General features: G+C 34.1%; 1 protein-coding gene across 2 annotated transcripts in view; it reads left to right on the top strand.

Moving 5' to 3' along the window:
* The window catches only part of LOC102808683 (voltage-dependent calcium channel subunit alpha-2/delta-3-like), a 311,772-nt gene that overhangs the window by 41,650 nt on the left and 245,641 nt on the right, over positions 1-24,481 (top strand). The window contains exons 12-14 of one of the 2 annotated variants that reach the window (XM_085496670.1): positions 16,027-16,105; positions 18,112-18,161; positions 19,631-19,714. In XM_085496670.1, coding sequence (XP_085352796.1) covers positions 16,027-16,105; positions 18,112-18,161; positions 19,631-19,714 — 213 coding nt within the window. Of the gene's footprint in view, positions 1-16,026; positions 16,106-18,111; positions 18,162-19,630; positions 19,724-24,481 lie in introns of both variants that reach the window. The other variant, XM_085496668.1, reaches the window with a different exon arrangement.

Genomic DNA, 24,481 nt, shown 5'->3' with positions numbered 1-24,481 from the left:
GTGGCCACTGAATGAAAACAAAGAACAAGGTGGAATTTTCATTTAATTATTTAAATACGCAATGACGATTATACGATACATTTTAAAAACGTAATTTCAAGTTTCATATTTCCTTTTACAAAATTCACGGACACTTGGGAAGAATCGGTTATGACAGTGGTATTAGATTTGTCCTCGTCTGTTGGGGTTGTGGATATGTCATGCGTTTTCGCTTCTTCCGCAGTTTTCAGTTTGGGTGGCTGCAATGCGTCTGACACCGCTTTCGTCTGCTCGTTCGCTTGTAGCTTCTAATTGCTAGACTGGAGTGACCCGTTCTTTCTGCTATTAGCTGCTCGTCAAAATTTTGCCAGAACAGCGTGGTTGCCTGTGTAACCTGTTTAATTAAAATAAAATACAATGTATCAATATGAAAGTACAATAGCTTGTAACAGTCCACCTCATAGCAATGTAAAATATCAATATATTGTTATAGTACATTCAATCGTTCAGCTTCTTTAAAACACGCCAAAGCCGTTTGCATTAAATCTTTATCGCGTGAAATGAATCCGACATATTGTGCCAGTGAATATAATATTTAAATGGTATTCCACCAAACAATTTGCATGAAAAATGGAGTTAACGAGTAGTGATTATTTTCGACATAAAGTTATGACTATTTCTCGTCAGCGGGGAAATCGAACATTGCATTACTAAAGTGCAAATTCTAATACGTACCTTTCCTGAATGCCCAGTATGATAACCTTTTATCCCAGCGATATCAGTCATCTGCTTTGCTCTTTCCACTCATTCCATGTTTTGACGCCCCATTTTGTAGCGCTGCGAGTTGTCTGGTTGTCTGCGTGACTGCTGGTATTCGGTGACTTGTTTGCTGTCAACTGGAGGCAAAAACGGAATTCTTTCTGAATATCGCTCAGTTTAAAGTCCTCTGCGTCATCCACATCAATTTGGGACAACCAGTTTTCCAAATCCCAGTCAATTTCCGGAGCAGCAAATTCTTGAGTGGACATGATTCTGGCGGATCTCTGGAGTTCACCCAACAACGTGCTACACTGTTCTCACAAATAAGCACCAAATTCACGTGATCGAATGTTTTATATGCAATTCCACGTGGTCCAATCAGTGTTGGTTATGGTAATACAATAAAGTCCACTGTTGGTGGATTCTATTGTTAAACAAAACAAACTCTGCTGAGTAAATGCCGATTGGCTAGAGCTTTTCAACACATCTGTTATAGCCAATGAGCACGGCTGATAATTGCGGTTGACTACACCTGGTTTAGAATTGCGATTTACACAATAGCGCTGTAAACATCCGCCATGACTACAGGATTTAAAATAAGCCGTGCAAAACTCGTCAAATTCGCAGTATAACTTCGTTATACTACCCCTCCTCGTAGATTAACGGGAAATAGCGGCTCCTTTTCGAGCCTCGGTCAGGTAAAAGTCCTCGGCGCTGCGCGCCTCGGACTTTTACCAGACCGAGGCTCCAAAAGGAGCCGCTATTTTCCGTTAATCTACTCGTAGGGGTAGTATAACTATCAGATATAAGCATAACCAAGTTCATTTTTGGTGCACTTTACATGCATTATAATGATTAATTATTTGTTCAGTTAAATAATAATAACTTTATTACACAACTGCACCATCAGTGGGTGCTGTATGGTAAGTATACAGATCAGAAAAAACAAACACAAATAAACAAAAAACAACAAAAGTTTCAAAATTATAAACAAAACAAAAGGTATATAAAATAGGTATTACAATTAGGTTTTATAAATTGTGTTTTTTAAGTATTTTGCAAGTGCAGTACTACTATTTATAATGCAAGTAAATTTTGGTTAGCTGTACTACACATTTTTAATTTACAGTCTTCTAAAGAGGGTATTTCTTTCTTGAGTGAAGAAGCAACAATCAATCTACAGTATACCTGTGTTGCATTTTTTACACAATCTGTAGTTTGCCTCAATTCTTGGAAATTTCCTCCTGCCTAATTCTGTTTCCAAATTATGGTCACTAAGTCGAAACTCAGTAACCATTCTTCTCAGATTGAAGTCCTGAATTTCTGTTAAATATCCTTCAAATTCATATTCCATTTTAAACAAATTATATGTTCTTAGTTTGTTCCTGAATTTCCGTTTTTTGGGACATGACTAAGTTGCTGATACCATGTTTGTATATATTAATTTAATTTTTTTATTTTTCTTTCAACAATTTTGTTAATTCAGCTATGTTTCCCACATTATATATTTTATTTACTTCAGATAAGTCAGCATGTCCAAGAATTGTTTTAACATGTTTTATCCAGCTCGAGTTTGAAGACACTGTTTCTTTAAAGGCCCAATTCATTTGCCCCGGGCAAGTGTGAATTGGAGGTATGGCTATGTTAATAAGTGTTGTTAATCACTTGCATAGCCTATGACGCATCCTGTTTCAGCGGTCCAACATCACGTTACTGCAGCAGATTGACAGCAGTTAATTATTCAAGATTAGTAGCGCGTCCCTTTCCCCGGTTCCTGTTTTTGACTTTTATCCGCCAAAATCTCAACCCGTACACTATTTATTATCATAAATACTACACACAGTCACTGCTGTGATATTCATAGTCACAATGCATCCACTTTGGCACGACATAATAGACCTGTAAGTTCGAGAAAATGCGTTTTTACCGGAGCTTGGCTTGAACTGTTTACTACAGCGTGACAAGCAAGGAAATAATCCCTATTGTTTAGGAGCGTATTTATAGTATACCTGGGCCTTTAAGTGCACTTTTTGACTCCCGTGTGCGAAGCACAAAAGAGAGTCTTTGCAGTTACCCTGTCTGTATGTCTGTATGTCTGTATGTATGTATGTCACTTTTTTTGTTGCACCGTTATCTCAAGAACCACTAATCAAATTTTGTTAAAACTTGGTACATAGATGCTCTTGGATAATGCGCAGAGTTGATTAGGTTTTGGTAAAAATCTATGAATATTAATTACCTAATTTGCATGATAATTAGCTGATTTTTAGCTGTTCCAAGACTGTTCCACTGATATCTGAACAACCACTCATTGGATTTTGATGAAATTTGGCACATGGATGCTCTGAACTAGTGCGCAGATTTGATTAGTTTTGGGTAAAAATCTATGAATATTAATTACCTAATTTGCATGATAATTAACTGATTTTAAGCTGTTTTATGACTGTTCCACTGATTTTTGAAGAACCACTCATTGGATTTCAATGAAACTTGGCACATGGATGCTCTGAACTAATGCGCAGATTTGATTAGTTTTGGGTAAAAATCTGTTAATTATTAATTACCTAATTTACATAATGCTTAATCAATTTTCGGCTTTCCACTGATATCTCAAGTACTAATCATAACATTTCAATAAAACTTGGTACATAGGTGTCATATGATACTGCACATACATGATAGTTTTTAGGGTAATATCAATACATATTAATTACCTAATTTGCATAATTAATTAATTTTCAGCTTTTGATATTTCGAGTAGTAATGATCACGTTTCAATGAAACTTAGTACATAGTTACTTGAGGACTGTGCAGAGACCTAATTAGTTTTTGGGTAAAAATTTGTGCATATTAATCACCTTATTAGCATAATTAATTAATTTTCAGATTTTCACCTGATATCTCAAGTACTAATCATCACATTTCAATGAGACTTGCGACATAGATATTCTAGGACTATGCAGAGACCTGATTAATTTTGGGATAAATAAATGTGCCTATTAATTACCTAATTTGCATAATTAGTTAATTTTTTGCTGTTCTATGATGTCTAAAAACCACTCATTGGATTTCAATGAAACTTTTAAAGAGTACCCATCATATTTCATTGAACCTAAGACTGTGCACCATATTAGTTTTTAGTAAATATTTATGCTTCTTAATCACCTAATTAACATAATTAATTAATACTGATATCTCGAGTATTGATCATCACATTTGAATAAAACTTGATACGTAAATGCTCTAGGGCAATAAACAGTCTGATTAATTTTGGGTTAAAATCTGTTCATATTAATTCTCTAATTAGCATAATAATTAATATTTTTTTTGTTCTAATCACATTTCAATGAAACTTGGTACATTGTGCAGGGGTTATTAGTTTTACACTTAAATCTGTTCATATTAGTTACCTTATTTGCATAATTAGTTTTCAGCTATTCCATCAATATCTCAAGTATAAGTAATTTTGAATTAATTTTTAATGTGTCTCCAAAACTCTCAGTACACGGGAGTTCTTTCTAAGCTTTCTTTGATTAGAATATGATTTTCAGGTAGCAAAGACGATCTGTGCCAATATTTAATTTGTGATAAAGTTGTCTTAATCCTTATAGGAATTCTACCAATTTCGCCTCTTATACAAATCAATGGTGTTACTTTACTAACACCTAAAATAAACCAGTAAAAGTGGTTGCATGCTTGCTCCAAGTAATTGTTTTCATTTGTAACTTCATTGGCCCAAATCTCTGACCCATATAACAAAATTGGAGAGATGAGTTGATCAAAAAGTTTAAGGCTTAGTTTTGTAGAGATCATTTTATGATTTAGTATAGTATGACGTATACTAAATAAAGCTTTCATAGTTTTATTTTTTAGGTTTGACTGATTTATATTCTAAATTTACCATTTAGTGTGAAAATGGTTTCTAAATAACAAAACTCCTTAACAGATGTTATCTCTTCATTATTTATTTTAAAATTCATATTTTTTATTAAACGATTACTGTTGTTAAATATCATCACTTTAGTTTTTTTAACATTAACATTTAGATACCATTTTGTACAATAATCATTTAGTTTGTTCAGACAGTTTTGTAGACCGTCCGCAGACTTCGAAATAATTGCCAGGTCATCCGCATACTGAATGCAATTTAGGGGAAAAGTGTCAATCATGATTGGTTTATCTACATTCTCACCGAATATACCAGGGAGGTCATTCATGAAAATGTTAAAAAGTGTTGGTGAGATGTTGCACCCTTGTTTGACACCACTTGTTGGATGAAATCCCTCTGTGATACCACTGTTTAGCTTTACTTTATATTCTTGATCAGTGTACATTGATTTTATTATGTTGTAGAAATTGCCATTTATGCCAGTTTTTTGTAATTTTAGAAATAAAGCATCTCTTGAGACACTGTCAAATGCTTTTCTTAAGTCTACAAAACAGCTGTATACTCTTTTACACTTAGCACCAGTTTCTTTTTTTCCATACAGTGTTTTATCCATAAAGATTGCATCACTTGTGCGTCTGTTTTTTCGAAATCCGAATTGTGCCTCATTCATTAATTTGTTTTTCTCCAAGTGGTTTGTCAATCTGAGATTCATAATGCCTGTGAATAATTTTGACAGACAGCTGGATATATCAATTGCTCTATAATTGGCTGGGTTTGACCTGTCACCTGATTTGTGTATTGGTACTAAGAAGGTGGATTTCCAACTTGTTGGATAGGTACCACTCTCCAAAATAAAATTGAATAATTTTTGTATACATGGAATTAACAGACTATTTTTTGTTTTTAACATTTCATTTGAAATACTGTCTTCAACTGTTGATTTTCTATTTTTAGCTCCGCTGTCGACTTTGTCGTCGTCGTCCATCGTTCGTGTCAATGTTTTACTTTTTCGACTTCTTCTTGAAAACTACAAACCTGAATGCTTTGATACTTGGTGTATTTGTACATTGGGTAGACCTCTCTCCGATTTGTCCATTTCATGATGATATCTTAAATTCTCTAATTTTGGTGAATATTTTTGTCATTTTTGGTAAAAGTGATATTTTCAACTTCTTGTTAAAAACCACAAGTCCAATTGCTTTGATATAACGTATATAGGTACTACATGTGGACCTCTCTCAGATTTGTTCATTTTGTAAAGATATCTTTAATTCTCTAATTTTTGTGAATATTTTTGTCATTTTTGGTAAAAAGTGATATTTTCGACTTCTTGTTGAAAACCGCAAGTTCAATTGCTTTGATATTACATATATAGGTACTACATTGTGAACCTCTCTCAAATTCTTGTTAAAAACCACAATCATTAATGGTGAAAAATGATATTTTTGAATTCTTGTTGAAAAGTCCCATTGCATTGATGCTATGCACATTGTTCATTTTCTAATGATATCTTCAGTTCTTTAATTGAAATGTGCATTAAATTGCTAACAGCGGAGCTATCTCAGCCGAGAGGCTGCTTGTTTATTAATCTACCGATAGTATATTTTTTTTAAATATATGGTATCTGTGCTTTATAAATGGGTTGTTTGGTTGCTTCGATGTTTGTTTTGAAATTGATAAAAGTTCTCTTTTTTTAGAATGTAACATGATTTGTCAAACCAAGGTTGATTAATACGTTTTAATTTTTTTACTATTTTTTGGTGTAATTTTTTTTAGACAACTGTCAGCAGATTTAATCAGAATTTCTTTCAACTTGACTGTTGCTTCATCAATATTCATGTTATGGAGATTATAGCTCAAATACTTGCTGAAAAGAATGCTTTATTTTTTTACATCTCTGTATAATTTTCTTGAGAGTTTTCATCCCATACATATTTTGAAGGATGGGGGTGCAACTGATCAGTAAACTTGTTATGATCTGTATTGTAATTAACTATTTTTTGAGAAAGAAAAATAGGACAGTCATCTGATAAATAACTAATATTGTAAACTTTGAAATATTGGATTTGTTCATAAAGATTCTTTGTTGTTATGCAATAGTCTACTGTGCTAGATCCTGCTGGGTGATGATAAGTATTATTGCCAATTAAATCACCAATTTTTCTACCATTACAAATGATCAAGTTGTTATTTATACAGAGCTCGACTAGATGCATTCCAAATCTATTTTTGAATTTATCTTGCATATGCCTGTTACTAAACATTTCAGCAATATAGTTATTTGGTACTGGGATGTGTTCATTGTCGTCAAATACAATATAATCTGCTAGAGAACCTGTACGACTATTAAAGTCCCCAGCAATTATTACTTCACCTTTATGAGAGAAATTGGTGATTTCCATTTCTAAAATATCAAAATAATCATTGTCTAAATGATAATTTGAGTTTTCAGGAGGTATGTATATGCATCCCAAATAAATGTCTTTGTCTAAAGAAAAGTATTTTTTATCTATTTTACACCAAATGAAATCACTTATTGCAGAATCAATTTTCTTCAGACAATTGTTAAATTTGGACTTAAATAATAAAGCAACCCCCCCCCCCCCCCGAATCCCTTCTAATCAGCCTCTTTAGTCTTATAAGCACCAGGACCATGAATGTTCCAACTCCCAACAATTAGGTTGGTGTGGCTAACACAGTCAGTTGTTCTTTTTATCATTAGAGGGTTTAGCAATACAGGGTTGTAGGTTAATAACTTTGTTAAGGTATAATTATTTAATTATTCAATGAAAAACAAAACTAGAATATTTAGACTAGATGTTTACCAATATCTACAGGTGACAATATATCTACAATAAGTATTGTAGTTGTGGTTATCAGTATATCCATCATGAACATATCCTCTGTCATTTTGTGTATTTCTATCACTTCGATTGCTGTAGTACATCTGTGATTGGTGATGATTCCCATATCTAGCGTAATTATCCCCATCATTGTATCTATAATTTGAAAAATTCTTATCATAATTCCTGAGATTCTGGTGATGTGGGCTATGGTATTTGTCGTAGCTGTCTTGGTTGTAGGAATAATTTCTCCAGTAGTCTTCAGTTATATTGCTACGTTTGTTGGCCTGTGTACTATTGTATGAATAACCATCAAGATTATATCCCCTACGTTGATTACTTGGATCATAATCTTGTCTTTGATGATCATTGTATTTACGATAGTTAGGCTGATTTGAATATCTGTGATCTTTGTTATTTAAGTTTCTATTAATGGTACGTTTAATATCTGCTACAAGCAGACTGGTACCACTCTTCTTTATATGTACTCTATCATCAGTAAACAGATCTCCAACTTTGCTAAGTTTTCTGTGTTTCATTTCATTTGAGTTTGATTCTTTGGTTTTATTTCATCTATTGCTGAATTTATTTTTCCTCTGTTGGCACCATGTCTTGGTAATATACTTGACACTGCAAGTCTTGCATTTGTGGACCTTCTTTTGAAGTTGTCAATCATGTTATCCATTTCATTACTAACTCTTTGATGTTCATTGTTAACCAAGTCATTTGTACCCGCATGTGTTATTACAAGGTTTACACTATCTTGATTTCTTACATTAGCTATGTATGACATTGTTTCTGTAGTTGTTGATGTTTGAATTTTCTTTGTTCTTTGACTTCTGTACAATATTTCTGGGTTAATATGCTTAGTTATAGAGTCATCTATGATAAGAATATCAACATTTCTTAAATCATATTTGGCATTAGAGTAAACTTTGTTGCTGCTGTCTTCTTTATCAGTTTCCTCATTGTCTGCTGGGGAACATTCCACTGATGACTGTTTTCTTCCAGTGTTCACTTTATTATCACTACTGGTGTTGTCTTCAAGGCCGTACTGTAAACAGGCAAATCGATTTTCAGTTGCAAGCGAGAAAGTTTGAATGTCCTTTATCTCCATTCTTATTCCCTGTAAATCTTGTTTTATATCTTTAGCCGTTTGTCTATTTTTCGTTTCAATCTCCATTCCAGTTTGAGCAGCTATGAGATTTCCTCTCCATGTCTCATTTATGTTCCATTGTTGTGTGATTACGTATGCATTTCATCTTATTGGAACCTGTGCCATCTTTAGTTCATTATAGAAAAATGACTTTGTTTTTACTCCAGTTAATATTTGACCTTGTGTGAAGTCACTGTATGGTAATTATATCTATTCAAATTTTATTTTCAAATACATTTGTCAGTTTATACTGTGAGCAGTAATCTTCTCAAATAGAGTTAACTTGGGTTAACTTAGTACAACTATGTGTGTCATTTCATTTCCATTGTGTGACTTAAGTATGTTTTCCATCTTATTATAATGAGGGCCATCTGGAGTTCATTATTAGAAAATGCCTTCTATTTATACTTCAGTTAACATTTGATCATTGTATGGTAATTAGATCTAGTCAAAGTTGTCAATAACTCCTTGTCAGTTTTACTGTGAGCTTGGTACTGTCGTCAGTACAAAAACATTCTTTTAGTTAGTTAAACATTATAAGATATTCTACTATAATCAGTTGTAGTCGGTATGAACTAAGTGCAATAAGTTTTGTAAAGTTGCTACTGTACATGTACAATAATTTATATCCCTGAGTTCACATATATTAATTATACTACTAGTAGCTCCGCGGTGAGTGGCTTTTGAGGTAATTGGGTTTCGTATCTGTAAGGTTTTGCAGGAAGTAGGGCTTTGTCTTAGTAACTGGTCCTTTCATTGTTGTTGAGAATTAAAGTTTTATGTTTCTTTAACAACTGGCACTATTCTGGGAATACCATCCTGGCAGGAGTTCCAAAATAAGACCCATGCTCTGATAATGCCTCTAGTTTCAAAGACCAATAAACATTACCATTATGATCTTATTGGTGTTGCAAAGGATAGTTGAATATTGTTTATTGAAATTAATAATTCCCATAATCGTTTTCCAATATAGATAAATTGTAGTACGTAACAAACTGTATAACTCAGTCTCAACAATGAAATAAAGGAATGTATACATTTACACTATTTATACTTATTTAGTATACTTTTATTGCTACTGTACTGATAGAAATACTGTTTTTCTAAAGATGCAATAAATATTATTATTATTACTAATGCATTGCAATACAACTAATTCAAATTGAAAGAAATACAATATAAAGTATTCATCAGTAATACTTCTCACAGGTGTATTTCGCGGTCAGTGTTATTTACGAAAGTATTTGTTTATAATTTTATAAACTTGCTTGGCAATACCCACCCCCAATTAGATATAATGTGTACATATTTTAATAAATAAATAAAGATATACTAACAAAATTGAAATTATTTCATATTTTATTATATAACCTGCACAACAGTAATCAATATTTTTCCTTGCTAGAATGATGTGTAACTTTATACAGGAATCCTGATAAAGTTCACAACTGGCGATTTAGCAATATTAGGGATTGTCAACTTCCCGTGAATTTGATTACCAAACATGTACCTAACCCCCACCCCCCCAACAAATAATTAAGCCAAGGCGGTTTTGATATCGAAATCAAGAAACTCTCCGATTTGACACAATCTGCGAAGTTCGAATTACTAAATGAAGTACAGGACGACGAAGCTGAAATATCCAAGAACCAACACATACCAAAAATCTCAAAAGTGAATATTCGTGGTGTATTTTAATTCTAATCGGACAGGAAGTGGGAATTTGTTAGTACTCTAAATAACATATTGGCGATCCGCTTCGCTAGGATTGCCCTCATAATCACTTTTGCAGGTGTGTGTGTCTGTCTGTGTGATTTCCAGTGTTTTCACGTATAATTAGGGGCCCAAGCCCTAAGGGCTAGGCCCCTATTGTTATCGTTCAGCTTTTTCTTTCTTCTTCGTTTCTTCCGTAATTTTCTTTTTGTCAAGTTGTTTGAGAAAACCGCTGAACGGAATAGTTTGAAATGCTGCATACTTTGTAATCCCTATTGTGAACTGGTGCATAAGACTTTCAGAATTTTGATTGATCAATTAGTTCGGCAGCCATATTGGATTGAACAGTAAGTGGCTATTTGACCACTTTCTGAGGGTCTAGGAGATCAGGGTATGGCATATAGTACAACTCATGTGTAATAGATATCTGAAAACAAATTCTAAACGTAAAGCTCAACTTTTCCGCTATCTTTTTTCTCCCCAAAACGGGAAAAAGCACTTGAAAATCTTCTTCTTCAGAACCGCCAAGCAAAATGCTCCCATATATAGTATTTAGCTTCAATATACAAAGCACATTTAAGTTTAAACATTTTTAGGAAGTAGTTTTTTTAATCAAGCCACAATTGTGTGATCATCTTCTAATCAGCTAAATTGCAGCTTTATAGTGAACTCTTTCAGATATCGAAGAAAACAATCAGATTAGTAACATGGTTTGGCCACCATCTTTGATTTTAGGTAAAAAGGACCAAAAGTTTGGCCCTTTGTTTCTCGACTAGATATGTTGTATATTTTATGTTTGGTCATTGCTCCATTTGAAACAAATAATATAGTTTTGACCAGTCACGTGGTTTGGCTCCCATCTTGGATTTTAGGTAAAAATGACGAAATGTTTTGGCATTTGTTTCTTAAAGCTGCTTCAACCAATCTACTAAATGTTTTCATAAATAATATATTGCCCATAGATCCATATGAGAAAAATAATATAATTTTGATCAGTCATATGATTTGGCCGCCATCTTGGATATTGTGCAAACAGAAATTGTTCAATTAAATGTGTTGTATTGGTCCAATTGGAATAAAATTTTGTATGTGTATTCTACTCTTTAGATACAGTCTTTCCCCTGAATGGCATATGGCTAGGTCACGCGCCCATGGGGCAGGGTCTTCTAACCTCATTAATATGCATAACTGCTATATCTTAAGCACTGTTCTGAATTATGATGACGTTAAACAAGACATTTGATAAAAATAACAGATGACCATATATGGTCATGTGAACTCATTAATATGCATAACTGTCATATCTGAAACACTTTTGCAGAACGAGACACGCAATCAGTGTCATAATGAAGGCATCAAACAGAGGATGTAACTGACATAAGAGAATACCATTTATGATTATGTAACCTCCTTAGTATGCATTAGCACATGGCTCATTATTATTCTGGAAAGAATATTTTGATATAAGTTATTTTGACCTCATCAGACAGATCATTCAAACCAACCTAATGGCAAACCAGTGACCTTTTTATTTATGTAATATACATGTATGTTTAAAAGCTTGGGCCCAAAATGTATCTCCTACAAATTCAGGATAAAACACCTCAAACATAGCTCATTCAAGCTGAGTGCTTGAGTGTGGGCACAAAATTACTATTTGAATTTTTGGTATCTTTTTTCATTACCGAGAAATTTGACCCCAAAGTTGGGGTTACAGTTCACCAAGAATTGCTTTTTAACTCTTCTGTGATTTTTTTGGCTTGGCTGATTTTGTTCGTACTTGACAGGCAGGTCGTACCGCCACTAATTGGAATACTTTCGCTCCAAATTTATTACCTATTACCAGTCTTGTAATAGCAGTGTTTAAATGTCATGCTTTTTATTTCGGCTACATTGCCTGTACACCAGTAAGAGATCACCAGCGCCGACATTGTTACACCATATCAACCTAATCCCAACGCAACTTTGAATGAACTGTTAATGCTGCCTTCAATCTAGAAAATACTATCGCAAAACGGTTGGAAATAACAAATTTAACAGCAGAATACGTCCTAGCAATAAAATAAAGTGACTTCTAAAGACTGAGTGTTTTTTTGGCGAACTTCGTATACGGTGCCCGGTGCCTACCATGGCAACAGCCGAAAACATGCTGCTTGTTTTTTTAGTGAAGCTGATCGCCAACCAGCCTATCGGCTTGTTTTAGTACAAGCTAGTAACAACTTGTCAATAATTATGGGATGATTTGTAGGCATAAGATTGTTATGTGAACTTTGTTCATTAATGGAATACTGTGCGATGACGCTATTTTCAGGGCCTAACTGATTCAGATTCCTAAATTGACTATGTCTCTGGCTGTTTACTAGTACCAACCTACTTACTTGTCAGTGTCTAACTGTTATATACAGCCCAGAACACGTCAGAATAGTAAAAAAATGTCAGCTAATATCAGTTGCCCGTGCCATGAGAGCCGGACACAGAACCAAAACAATCTGTCAGCCTTCACCACCCACAGCATCGGTATGATTTTATATTGCATAGAAATGAACACTAAATGCTATCTAACCTGAAACAACTGTCTGATCTAAACGACTTGAGTCTATGAAAATCGAGTCTTATCTCCTTTGCGTTTCAGAAAGTCAGGGCCAATCTACCATGATTGTTTGCTTATCATCAATTCACAAAGGTCAAAAATGTTTTTAAACGAATCAATGTTCTGGTTATCTCTGGTGCGACTGGTCTTTGGAACAAACTTGAGGAACTGTAAAACGCAATTTATGGTACGCGACTTAAAAACGCAATTTACACGTGAATTTCCCAACAAAGGTTTAAATGTTTTAGTTGTATGTAGTGTGGCACTAGTGTGGAAAGCTGTCGAATAAAATGGCAACAACCTTTGAACGCATTGTTATGCTAATTTGATTTCCGGCATGTTAGTTGACAAAGAAATGAAAGATTTACTAAACAAAGTACAGGACGACGAAGCTTAAATATCCAGGAACCAACACATATCAAAAATTACATCTCAAAAGTGAATATTCGTGGTGTATTTTAAGTCTAACCGAACCATAAGTTGGAATTCGTTAGCACTCTAAATATCCAAATATATTTTAGTATAAGGTAGTAATAAGTTGCTATAAAGCATATTCAGTATGCTTCAGTGCAATAAGTTTTCTAAAGTTATTACTGTACAATGGGTTATATCCTATTAAGTCACATAAGATAATTATATGATAAGTTGGCATATATAGTAGTTGTTATTGTTTATTGAGCAGTATTATGCAGACTATTAAGTTACATGTAACTTTGCACAATTATATAAGTGTCATTCCAATAGTATTATTATTTAGAATGACTCGACTTAAGAAATAGTTTTAGAATAAATCGTGAACAAAATCGTAAATACATGCTGAAATAAGAGCATGCGAGTCACAGCCTCAACAGTACAGTAACCTTGAAGTAAATAGTGAAATATTATGTAGTTTGTTGTTACCCATATAGTTGATAATTTTATGTACCAAATAATACAACAACTTAACAGACTAACAAATCAAAAAGAATTATCTTCAAATGTAATGCAATTACCAAATCAGTTTCACCTGTATCAAAAGAATATTGTGAGTACTGATTGGTTAGATGTTATAAATGGACTCCCTGGTGCTGGGTTAGAAAACCTTGGACATGTTTTCAAAATGTTACAAGTATTAGCATTTGCAAGCTACATTCTTACCAAATCAAAAACCCATCAATAGCGAAAAAATAAAACACCATCTTGTTTGTCATGTGAACGAGAATCATTTATAATCCAGATGTATTTGGGTATCAACAATTTTAATAGTGCAGCATGGTTACAGAAGTACATTGAAAGTACTGAACTATTTAATCCTGTTATGAAAAATGCTGCCCATGAGTTTCTTGTGAATATATTTTACATATTAGAACAATATGACGTAAACAGTAATAATATGCCAGTGATGGTGAACCATTTTCTATTTCACATTACCTTAATGATTATTTTAGCTATTCTGGATGTAAAATAAAATCAACAAAATCGATGGAAACAGAACATCACAAAATCACGCCCCCCCCAAAATGTATACTTTAGTTAAATCATTGGTAATAAGAAATGAAAATTATGTAATAAAATTTCACTATTTCAAAAATTTAGCCAATTCTTGGTCACAACTTAACCAGTTGTATCAACTATTCCCTTGTGGGCAAGGTTTCAATAGTGTTGCTATGTTTTAAATTTGGTGCAATATTCAATTATAAATATTTTTTATATATTTAGTCCAACCAAAATGGGGACTTTTAAGTTTCAATCATCTGTTCATAGGTTTCACTGTCCATCTGTCTGTTCATCTGTGTACATGTCTATTGTAATTTCTTGAACATACCTGGACCAATCTTTTTTTATAATTTGGTACAAAGACAGTCATATTCTGAATGATATGCAGATTTTGTTTTTCAGTAGATTGGCCCTTCAAAAAAACAAAAAATCTACATTTCCAATTTATACTGGGTTGGATTTGATTAAAGACGAAGTCTGAAAACGAGGACTTATAATTCGGTCTCCGTCCATCCGTCTGTGTGTCCATGTGTCTGTCCGGAGTCGTATTTCATAATCCTTAGGACCGATTCCGTTCATTCTTTGCATGTGCCTAGTACTTTGTATGGGACATATGCACATGCAGTGGTTTAGCGATTCAATTCAAAATGGCTGACTGGCAGCCATCTTGTTTTTTGAAAATGTTGTATTTTGTTTGTTTCAGTTTTCATTCAAACTTGGTACATAGTTTATACATATTAGGATACTTGTCCATGACAATTTCTTTTGCAATTGGATCAAAGATGGTCGACTATCAGGCATCTTGTTTGTTATTTTGAATGTGGTATCTTGGACATGCTTTGTCAGTTTTCATTCAAATTTGGCACGTACTTTATACATGCTAGGATACATGTTCAGACAATTTGTTTCAAAATCGGATCAAGGATGGCCGATTGACAGCCATCTGACTTTTTGGCCTTGCTACTATATTTCCAAGTTTTATGTACCATTTTCATTCATATTTGGCACATACATCATACATGTCACTTTGTTTCATAATCAGATCAAAGATGGCCGAATAACGGCTGTTTTCATTTTTGGCCATATTTCTCTATCTCTATGTAACATTTTCATTGGTATTTAGCATGTCATAAATGAAGAGACATGTACATGTCAATTCAATTTGCAATTTGATCAAATATGGCCGACTGGCAGCCATCTTGTTTGTTTAAAGTGTGATAACTTGGACATGCTTTCACTTGTGATCTATGTTTTTCTTTGTCTTAAACGGGAGGGGTCGTGACGCAACACGTGTTTGAATTTGATGTAAATAAACAATTTGTTGTATACGCCACTAGGGACTCAAGTTTCAAGAAGACACTCGCGACAACCCCTCCACTTTAATATGACGAGCACAAAGAGAACTTTCAAAAATTTAACAGGGACTGTGTCATTTTCAATGACTTGTGTCATTATAACTTATCATATATAAATATGTATGAATGGGGTTTGGCAGTTACACAAGCAAATAAAGCACTAAAGAAATGTAAACATGGACTTTAGGTTGTGCCATCAAAAATATTAGTATTGATTAGTATATTTTCTCACATTACATTATTAACTTTCTTACATGCATTGTCAGGTGCGTTTATTTACCTATGTGATTGGTAGAGAGGTGAATTATTTAGAGATGGTTCGAGATATGGCATGTGAAAATAAAGGTTTGTATATTAATCTTTATCAAAATTTATTAGAATATTAAACAAGGTCTATCCAAAGAGTTTAATTGTACATGGTCAACATTATTTTATCGAAAATATATATTTCTCAAGAAATTATGCTTTGACTGATTTTATTCAAACTTGGTAATGGGCCATTCCAGTTTATATCTGCACCCCCCTGTTGATGAGCTTGTGTGTTTACTTCATACAGGGTATAATTTCCATGGGTGTATAAGTCATACAAAGTTTTATTTCCAAATCACCATTCACCATACAGTAATGGAAATCCAAAACTATAGTTCCTACTGCCATTGTGCCACCATACAGAGTAGGATTTCCAAATATAACTCTCATCATATGCTAATTTACCAAGTTCAAAATTTTATATTTGACAATGGAAATCCAAACTAGTCCTGATTCACGGTGTTGATGGGCTCATTTGTGCCACCATCCTTATCCAATTTCAGTTATAACTATTTCATACTGGCCCAATTTTTTTATACAGGCAGAATTCCAAGTTTTTTTAGTCATACTGTTGTAAATCCAACATCATCAACCGGTATGAGGCGAGATAAACTAGGCCATATTTTATTTAGTAGCCATAACTGCCTGGATTTCTAGGATTTTTTTTTCCATACTCGTCTGGATTTCCAGATTCTGTTTCTCCATATACAGTTGAAATTCCGGGGTTTTTTCCCCATCATACAGTGCTGGAAATCCGACCACATCAACAGGGGGGTGCAGATATAAACTGGAATGGCCCAATGGCATGATTTATGGTGGGTTACTGATGCACATCATTTTCTATGACTGACTGGTGGCAAGTTTGCTTTTTTTAGTCCCTGTTCAGACGCAGTCCAAAAACGGGGACTTATTTTTTGACCTACGTGTGTCCGTGCATCCGAACCTGTATCTTGAAAATGCCTGGACCAATCACAATCAAACTTCACACATACATGATATTATACATATGCACATCAATTTGTTTCACGATTTGATTCCAAATGGCCGACTGGCGGCCATTTTGTTTTAATAAATGTGGTTTTCATGCCATATCTCTGACTTGCTATGAGTGATTATGTTCAAATGTTAAATAATTATTATACATCATGTCATAGATATACAGATATATTGGTTTGATGATCCTATTAAAATGGCCGAATAGTGGCCATTTTTGTGCTAAAAAATCATAAAAATCAAGCATTTCTCACATTTATGGATGGATTTTGTTCAAACTTGGTACATACATTAGATCAGATTCAGAATGGCTGACTAGTTGCCATTTTGTTTTAATGAATGGGCTTCTAGAGCCATATCTCCGACATGCTTTGACTGACTATGTTAAAATTTTATATATTCATTATACATGTATTCAAAATGGCTGATTTTGTTTTAATTAATGCTGTTCCAGAGCAATATCTCTCAATACTCGTTTTACAATCAGATACAAATGTCAATCATTTAAAATGTTAAACATCATCATATTTCTGACATGGTTATATTCCAGCTATATTATTATAAACAAAATATATATATCTTAAATTCGATAACGGGACTGTGTCATGCATGGCTTGTATTTTTAGTTTTTGCTAGATATTTTCACAGATTTGACTTCAATTTGATACAAAGGCAAGCTATAATTGGTTAAAAAGGTGGTTTTCAGTTATTGTTAGTTTTTGTTGATATTTAGCTGATAATTTTAGTAAAAAAAATATATTATTACAAAATGTTAACATGTCAACTGTTTCTCAGCCATGACTTGACTGATTTCATTCAAACTTAGTATGAACATGACTCATGGTGGGTCAATGATTCATGTAATTTTGTTTGTGATTTGATTCAAATTGGTTGACTGGTGGTCATGTTGTTGTTTCTTGCATTTTCAATCATTTCTGAAAAATGCTTTCAAAGAGTAGTGTCTTTTTTGTCCCAAACACCCAAAATTATGTCATTTTTTGTCCGTTGATTTTCAGTACTCTATAACCTATTGTCACTTTCCTTTGTAGGTTATTTTACTCAGATCAAGACGATAGCTGATGTTCAGGAGAAAGTATCGGTAAAAATAAATTTAAATTATTTTTATGACACAATTACAAGAGCATGTACATGAACCAATAATTTATTTGGCAAATAGGGGGGCACACCACAAGACCATCGTACACAAAAGTGAGACAATGCATAACAGACTGATAAGGTGGTCCCTGGTGCCGCCCCCAAAATGTAGAACAAAGCAGGTGTAAACTAGCTGGCTTACAGTTTCTAAACTAAAATACAAACTAGACTAAGACTGAAAACATTTTGGTTGGTGCAGCATAGCTGCTTGATGTTAGTATGGAATGGCAGATTGTAGCATGACTGCAACTGGAAAGTATAGGCAGCGAGTGCTTCGGCTACACCATGGTTATGCAGCGAGGCTGCATGAAGTTAAGAGGTTATGGGTAGAGGCAGTGGGGGCTGCAACTACTGAGGTTAGCCATTGACGCAGCGCGGGCTGCCTGTGAAGTCGTTAATGAGGTAATAGTAATTACAATAATAAAACTTACAATAATAAAACCCACACAAAATATACCTAAGAAAAAATAAGAATGATCTTCGGGGGGTTCCCGAAATGATGCAATTGTTCCAATTGCAGAATAACCCCTAAGATATAAAAGGATGGTAGGAAGAAATACATGAAAATGTGAACATTTGCTAGAAAATCTTGGCTGCGCCGACTGTGGTCGTAGCCGCGGTTTCAACAAGATCGTCTACTCGGTTCAGTTCATAGACTTGGATCAAACTTTTTCTATTCATGTTTTCTACCTCTACGGCGTGTAACCATACTGTGGCTGTCCATTTCACGATGAATTACTACTTCAGTTGAAGATGTGAGTGAATAAAACAGGAATTAAGCTCCGTAACAATTTCAGGCTACTTCTAATATGGCACCTGAAACAAACTGATTGTGATGTTGAGCCACGTGAGAAAGTGCGAGATCTATGTAAATATCATGCGAGAGAGCATGAGATTTGAGTCATAAACATGCTTTAATATTACACATTAAACCTGTATTGGTGGGGCTTTTGTGCCATCACCATTATATATAATATAAATTTTACTGTGTTAAGCTCAAAGTGCTTATACTGCTATTGGTACGAGGATGTAATCATCATGTACTTGTGAGTTTAGCTTCCAACTGTTCCTCTATTCAGGAATTTAGTTATTTAATTAATTATTTCATTATTTACATGTCCATGCAGGGATTTTAAAGATTTTATAATAAAACTGCCATTGATTTCCCTGTCATCAACTCCCAGCTGGCTCTAGGCAGTCAAATTGTCTATTTCCCCACATTGGCAAATTGTTAGTCAACAGTAGTCTTATAGCCAAGTAGTTCTTGTTACACTGCAAACCTACAAACATTTGACCAGCAATATATTTCATTAGACATATGCATTTAAACAAAATATTTCTTCTTCTTGACTAATTTAATACAACATGTGTGTTCTAATGATACTGTCCATCTAAATCCTTCTTTTTTTTTAGAAATATATTCATGTATTGAGTCGACCAATGGTAATTGAACAACAACATGACACTATATGGACAAATGTTTACATGGACCAGGCGGTAAATGAGGTTTCTTATCGTTTCTTTTTTAAACAATACACACTCTGCATCATATCTGGCACTTCCTTGATATCATCTGAAATATGCTTTATAATAAATATTCGGGATATTGGAAAATAATAAAATTATACCAAATTATGAAAATGCCTTAAGCAGAATGTGGTTGAAGCACAAACTACACATTTAACACTACCATATATATTCTAAATTTGGTTGGAACCTAAATTATTTCAATGTGTCTGTGAACTGAATGTTTCATATGTGAAAATGTTAGTTTCAAACATCTGTCTTTCTACTTGGGCACCAAATCAGTCTGTCTGCCTGGACATATAGTTGTTATATATTGGTAATTTCTTTAACTGCTCTAAGTAATCCTGCTGTCTATTTTACTATAGATGAGCAAGCATTTTTCTGATTTTACTGCAGCAGCTGTTTTTTTGCATTATACATCCCTGATTACAGTTATTTGATAATTTTAGTCGTTATTGTTCTTTGAGTACCATCATTTCTCCTGCAAAAATGTTGGTGCAACATTTTATCTGTTTTTATGTATTTTTTATGTAAATTTTTATATAATATTTGACCAAATAGACGTAATTTCTTATTGACTACTGCTGTGTATTTAAAACAATTGACCAGCAGACTACACAATAACAATCCAAAAATGGCAGCCATGTACAGATCAGCTTTATTAGCATAATCTAAAAATAGCATAGTTACTAAGTAACATAGAGGGCGCTGTTGTCAAATTAACTTGCATAGTAAAGTACATTACAACTACAGATCTTGATTTTGTGCTCAAGTGGTTACTGAAATGTATGCTGTATAATCATTGTTTCATGCATCTAAGAAATTTAAATTGAATTAAACTTAAAGTACATTCTGCGTACAGGTTAAGTGACCCAGAACTATGCACTTGTAGTAACTATTTGATGCTTCAGTTGGCTATTATTTGTTGAACTTAGCATTGTTAATATTATGTATATTCTTAGTGCTGCTTTGTGGGTAATTTGAACAAACAGTAGCTACATGTTGTGTCATAACAATATTTATCAATTTTGATAATACTATTTGTTCAAAGCATCCCATTAATAAACGAGCTTCGCAACACATAATGGAATATGAGGTAGGAAATATATTCAAATAAACCTGAAATAGTAGTTACTGTAAAATATATTATAGATTCTGTACTACATATTGCCATCAAGTTAGTCTGTTTATTGTAAACAAGCATCATGTAAGTTGCCACCAGTGCAGTTTGTGTTCTAAAATATCATAACAATGTGCCATAATATGATGTCAGTTGTGTGTATAAAATTATGTTGGCATGGTTAGAGCATGAATAAATATATTATGATACTACTGTCTTAAACTGACCGATATATGCATGGTAAAATACATGCATGCAGGTAATACCATCTCTCTTGTACATTTACTTCTTCTGACACTCTCTCTATATATTAAGTATATAATTCAAATAAGGTACTCTGAATGAATGAATGCAGTAAGTAGCTGACCAGGTAACAACTTCAACCTGTTTGCATGCCACTTCTCATGAATGATGTTCATCATTGGAATGGTTACCATAGTTACATGAAGATGAAGATGAAGATTGCATGGTTTGCTCATCATGTGGCTCAACCTCATTTCATGTTTCATGTTTGTTTTGTCATTGCATGTTGATACCTCCGATACAGTACATGTACTTGTGTTGCTCTCCCACATGTACATAGCACACATACAGTTTCATTAAATATACTTTTGTTATCCATCCTGTCCTTTAGTTTTCCAAACCATTTCCGCATTTATTGGGAAATTGCATTTCCTCTTCTTGGCTATGCTGACCAACTGTAGCACTCAACATTGTACAGTAGGGGTCACCTTTGTCACAGTCACCACAACATTCAACCTGACTAAGTTGTGTCTACATTTTTATTTGTGAATTGCTGTCTTATTATCATTGAATTATTGTCATGTCCCTAAAGACACTGCTGCCAATTTATGATGAGTTACTGCAATATTAAACTGTTGAATGTATCCCATTTCTTTAAATGGCAAGCTAAAAGTTGTTCATCATATAATGTTCTTGTCACAAATTTTGGACAAAAATGAATGTAACAAGTGTCTTTTATTGGTAATATTCTAATAACAAATTTGTGTTTTGCATAATTTACTTGACTGCAATCTTGCTAGTGCTTCAAGAGTTATTTGTTCTGTCAATGTGTAATGGCTGTGTTTGTTCTGTCAATATTGAATGGCTATGGATGTTCTGTCAATGTGGAATAGTTATGAGTGTTCTGTCAATGCGGAATGGTTATGTGTGTTCTGTCAATGCAAAATGGTTATGTGTGTTATGTCACTGTGGAATGGTTATATGTGTTATGTCACTGTGGAATGGTTATGTGTGTTCTGTCACTGTGGAATGGTTATGTGTGTTCTGTCACTGTGGAATGGTTATGTGTGTTCTGTCACTGTGGAATGGTTATGTGAGTTCTGTCACTGTGGAATGGTTATGTGTGTTCTGTCACTGGAATGGTCATGTGTGTTCTGTCACTGTGGAATGGTTATGTGTGTTCTGTCACTGTGGAATGGTTATGTGTGTTCTGTCACTGTGGAATGGTTATGTGTGTTCTGTCACTGTGGAATGGTTGTGTTTGTTCTGTCAATGTTAAATAGCTAAGGATGTTCTGTCAATGTGGAATGGTTATTTGAATTCTGTCAATGCAGAATAGTTGTGTTTGTTCTGTTAGTGTGGAATAGTTGTGTTTGTTCTGTCAATATGGAATGGCTATGGATGTTCTGTCAGTGTGGAATGGTTATGTGTGTTCTGTTAATGTGAAATGGTTATGTGTGTTCTGTTAATGTGGAATGGTTATGTGTGTTCTGTTAATGCGGAATGGTTATGTGTGTTCTGTCAATTTGGAATGGTTGTGTTTGTTCTGTCAATGTTAAATGGTTATGCATGTTTTGTCAATGGAATAGTTATGTGTGTTCTGTCAATGCAAAATGGTCATGTGTGTTCTGTCAATTTGGAATGGTTGTGTTTGTTCTGTCAATGTTAAATGGCTAAGCATGTTTTGTCAATGTGGAATAGTTATGTGTGTTCTGTTAATGTGGAATGGTTATGTGTGTTCTGTTAAAGCAGAATGGTTGTGTGTGTTCTGTCAATATGGAATGGTTGTGTGAATTCTGTCAATGCGGAATAGTTATGTATTCTGTCAATGCGGAATAGTTATGTGTTCTGTCAATGTGGAATGCTTGTGTTTGTTTTGTCAATGTTAAATGGCTATGCATGTTCTGTCAATGTGGAAGAGTTCTGTGTGTTCTGTCAATATGAATGGTTGTGTGTGTTGTGTCAATGTGGAATGGTTATGTGAATTCTGTCAATGAGGAATGGTTGTGTTTGTTCTGTCAATATGGAATGGCTATGGATGTTCTGTCAATGTAGAATAGTTATGTTTGTCCTGTCAATGCAGAATGGTTATGTGTGTTCTGTCAATGTGGAATGGTTGTGTTTGTTTTGTCAAAGTTCAATGTTAAATGGCTATGGATGTTATGTCAATGTGAAAGAGTTCTGTGTGTTCTGTCAATGTGGAATGGTTATGTGTGTTCTGTCAATGTGGAATGGTCATGTGTGTTCTGTCAATGTGGGATAGTATTGTCAATGTGGAATGGTTGTGTGTCTTCTGTCAATGTGGTATGGCTATGGATGTTCTGTCAATGTGGAATGGTTATGTGTGTTCTGTCAATGTGGAATGGTTATGTGTGCTGTGTCAATCTGGAATAGTTATGTGTGTTGTGTCAATGTGGAATGGTTATGTGTGTTCTGTCAATATGGAATGGTTGTGTGAATTCTGTCAATGCGGAATAATTATGTATTCTGTCAATGCGGAATAGTTATGTGTTCTGTCAATGTGGAATGCTTGTGTTTGTTTTGTCAATGTTAAATGGCTATGCATGTTCTGTCAATGTGGAAGAGTTCTGTGTGTTCTGTCAATATGAATGGTTGTGTGTGTTGTGTCAATGTGGAATGGTTATGTGAATTCTGTCAATGAGGAATGGTTGTGTTTGTTCTGTCAATATGGAATGGCTATGGATGTTCTGTCAATGTAGAATAGTTATGTTTGTCCTGTCAATGCGGAATGATTATGTGTGTTCTGTCAATGTGGAATGGTTGTGTTTGTTCTGTCGATGTTAAATGGCTATGCATGTTTTGTCAATGTGGAATAGTTCTGTGTGTTCTGTCAATGCGGAATGGTTATGTTTGTCCTGTCAATGCGGAATGGTTATGTGTGTTCTGTCAATGTGGAATGGTTGTGTTTGTTTTGTCAATGTTCAATGTTAAATGGCTATGGATGTTATGTCAATGTGAAAGAGTTCTGTGTGTTCTGTCAATGCGGAATGGTTATGTGTGTTCTGTCAATGTGGAATGGTCATGTGTGTTCTGTCAATGTGGGATAGTATTGTCAATGTGGAATGGTTGTGTGTCTTCTGTCAATGTGGTATGGCTATGGATGTTCTGTCAATGTGAAATGGTTATGTGTGTTCTGTCAATGTGGAATGGTTATGTGTGCTGTGTCAATCTGGAATAGTTATGTGTGTTGTGTCAATGTGGAATGGTTATGTGTGTTCTGTCAATGTAGAATGGTTGTGTGTGTTCTGTCAATGTGGAATGGCTATGGATGTTCTGCCAATGTGGAATGGTTTTGGGTATCTGTTAATTTCATGTGGTTTGGGCATACATTATACATAGGTTGTATATATAAG

Source organism: Saccoglossus kowalevskii, chromosome 3 (genome assembly GCF_978046115.1).
Source record: "Saccoglossus kowalevskii chromosome 3, keSacKowa6.1, whole genome shotgun sequence".
NCBI lineage: Eukaryota > Metazoa > Hemichordata > Enteropneusta > Harrimaniidae > Saccoglossus > Saccoglossus kowalevskii.
The sequence above is the reverse complement of the archived record's forward strand: the minus strand, read 5'-3'. Positions and strand labels throughout refer to the sequence as shown.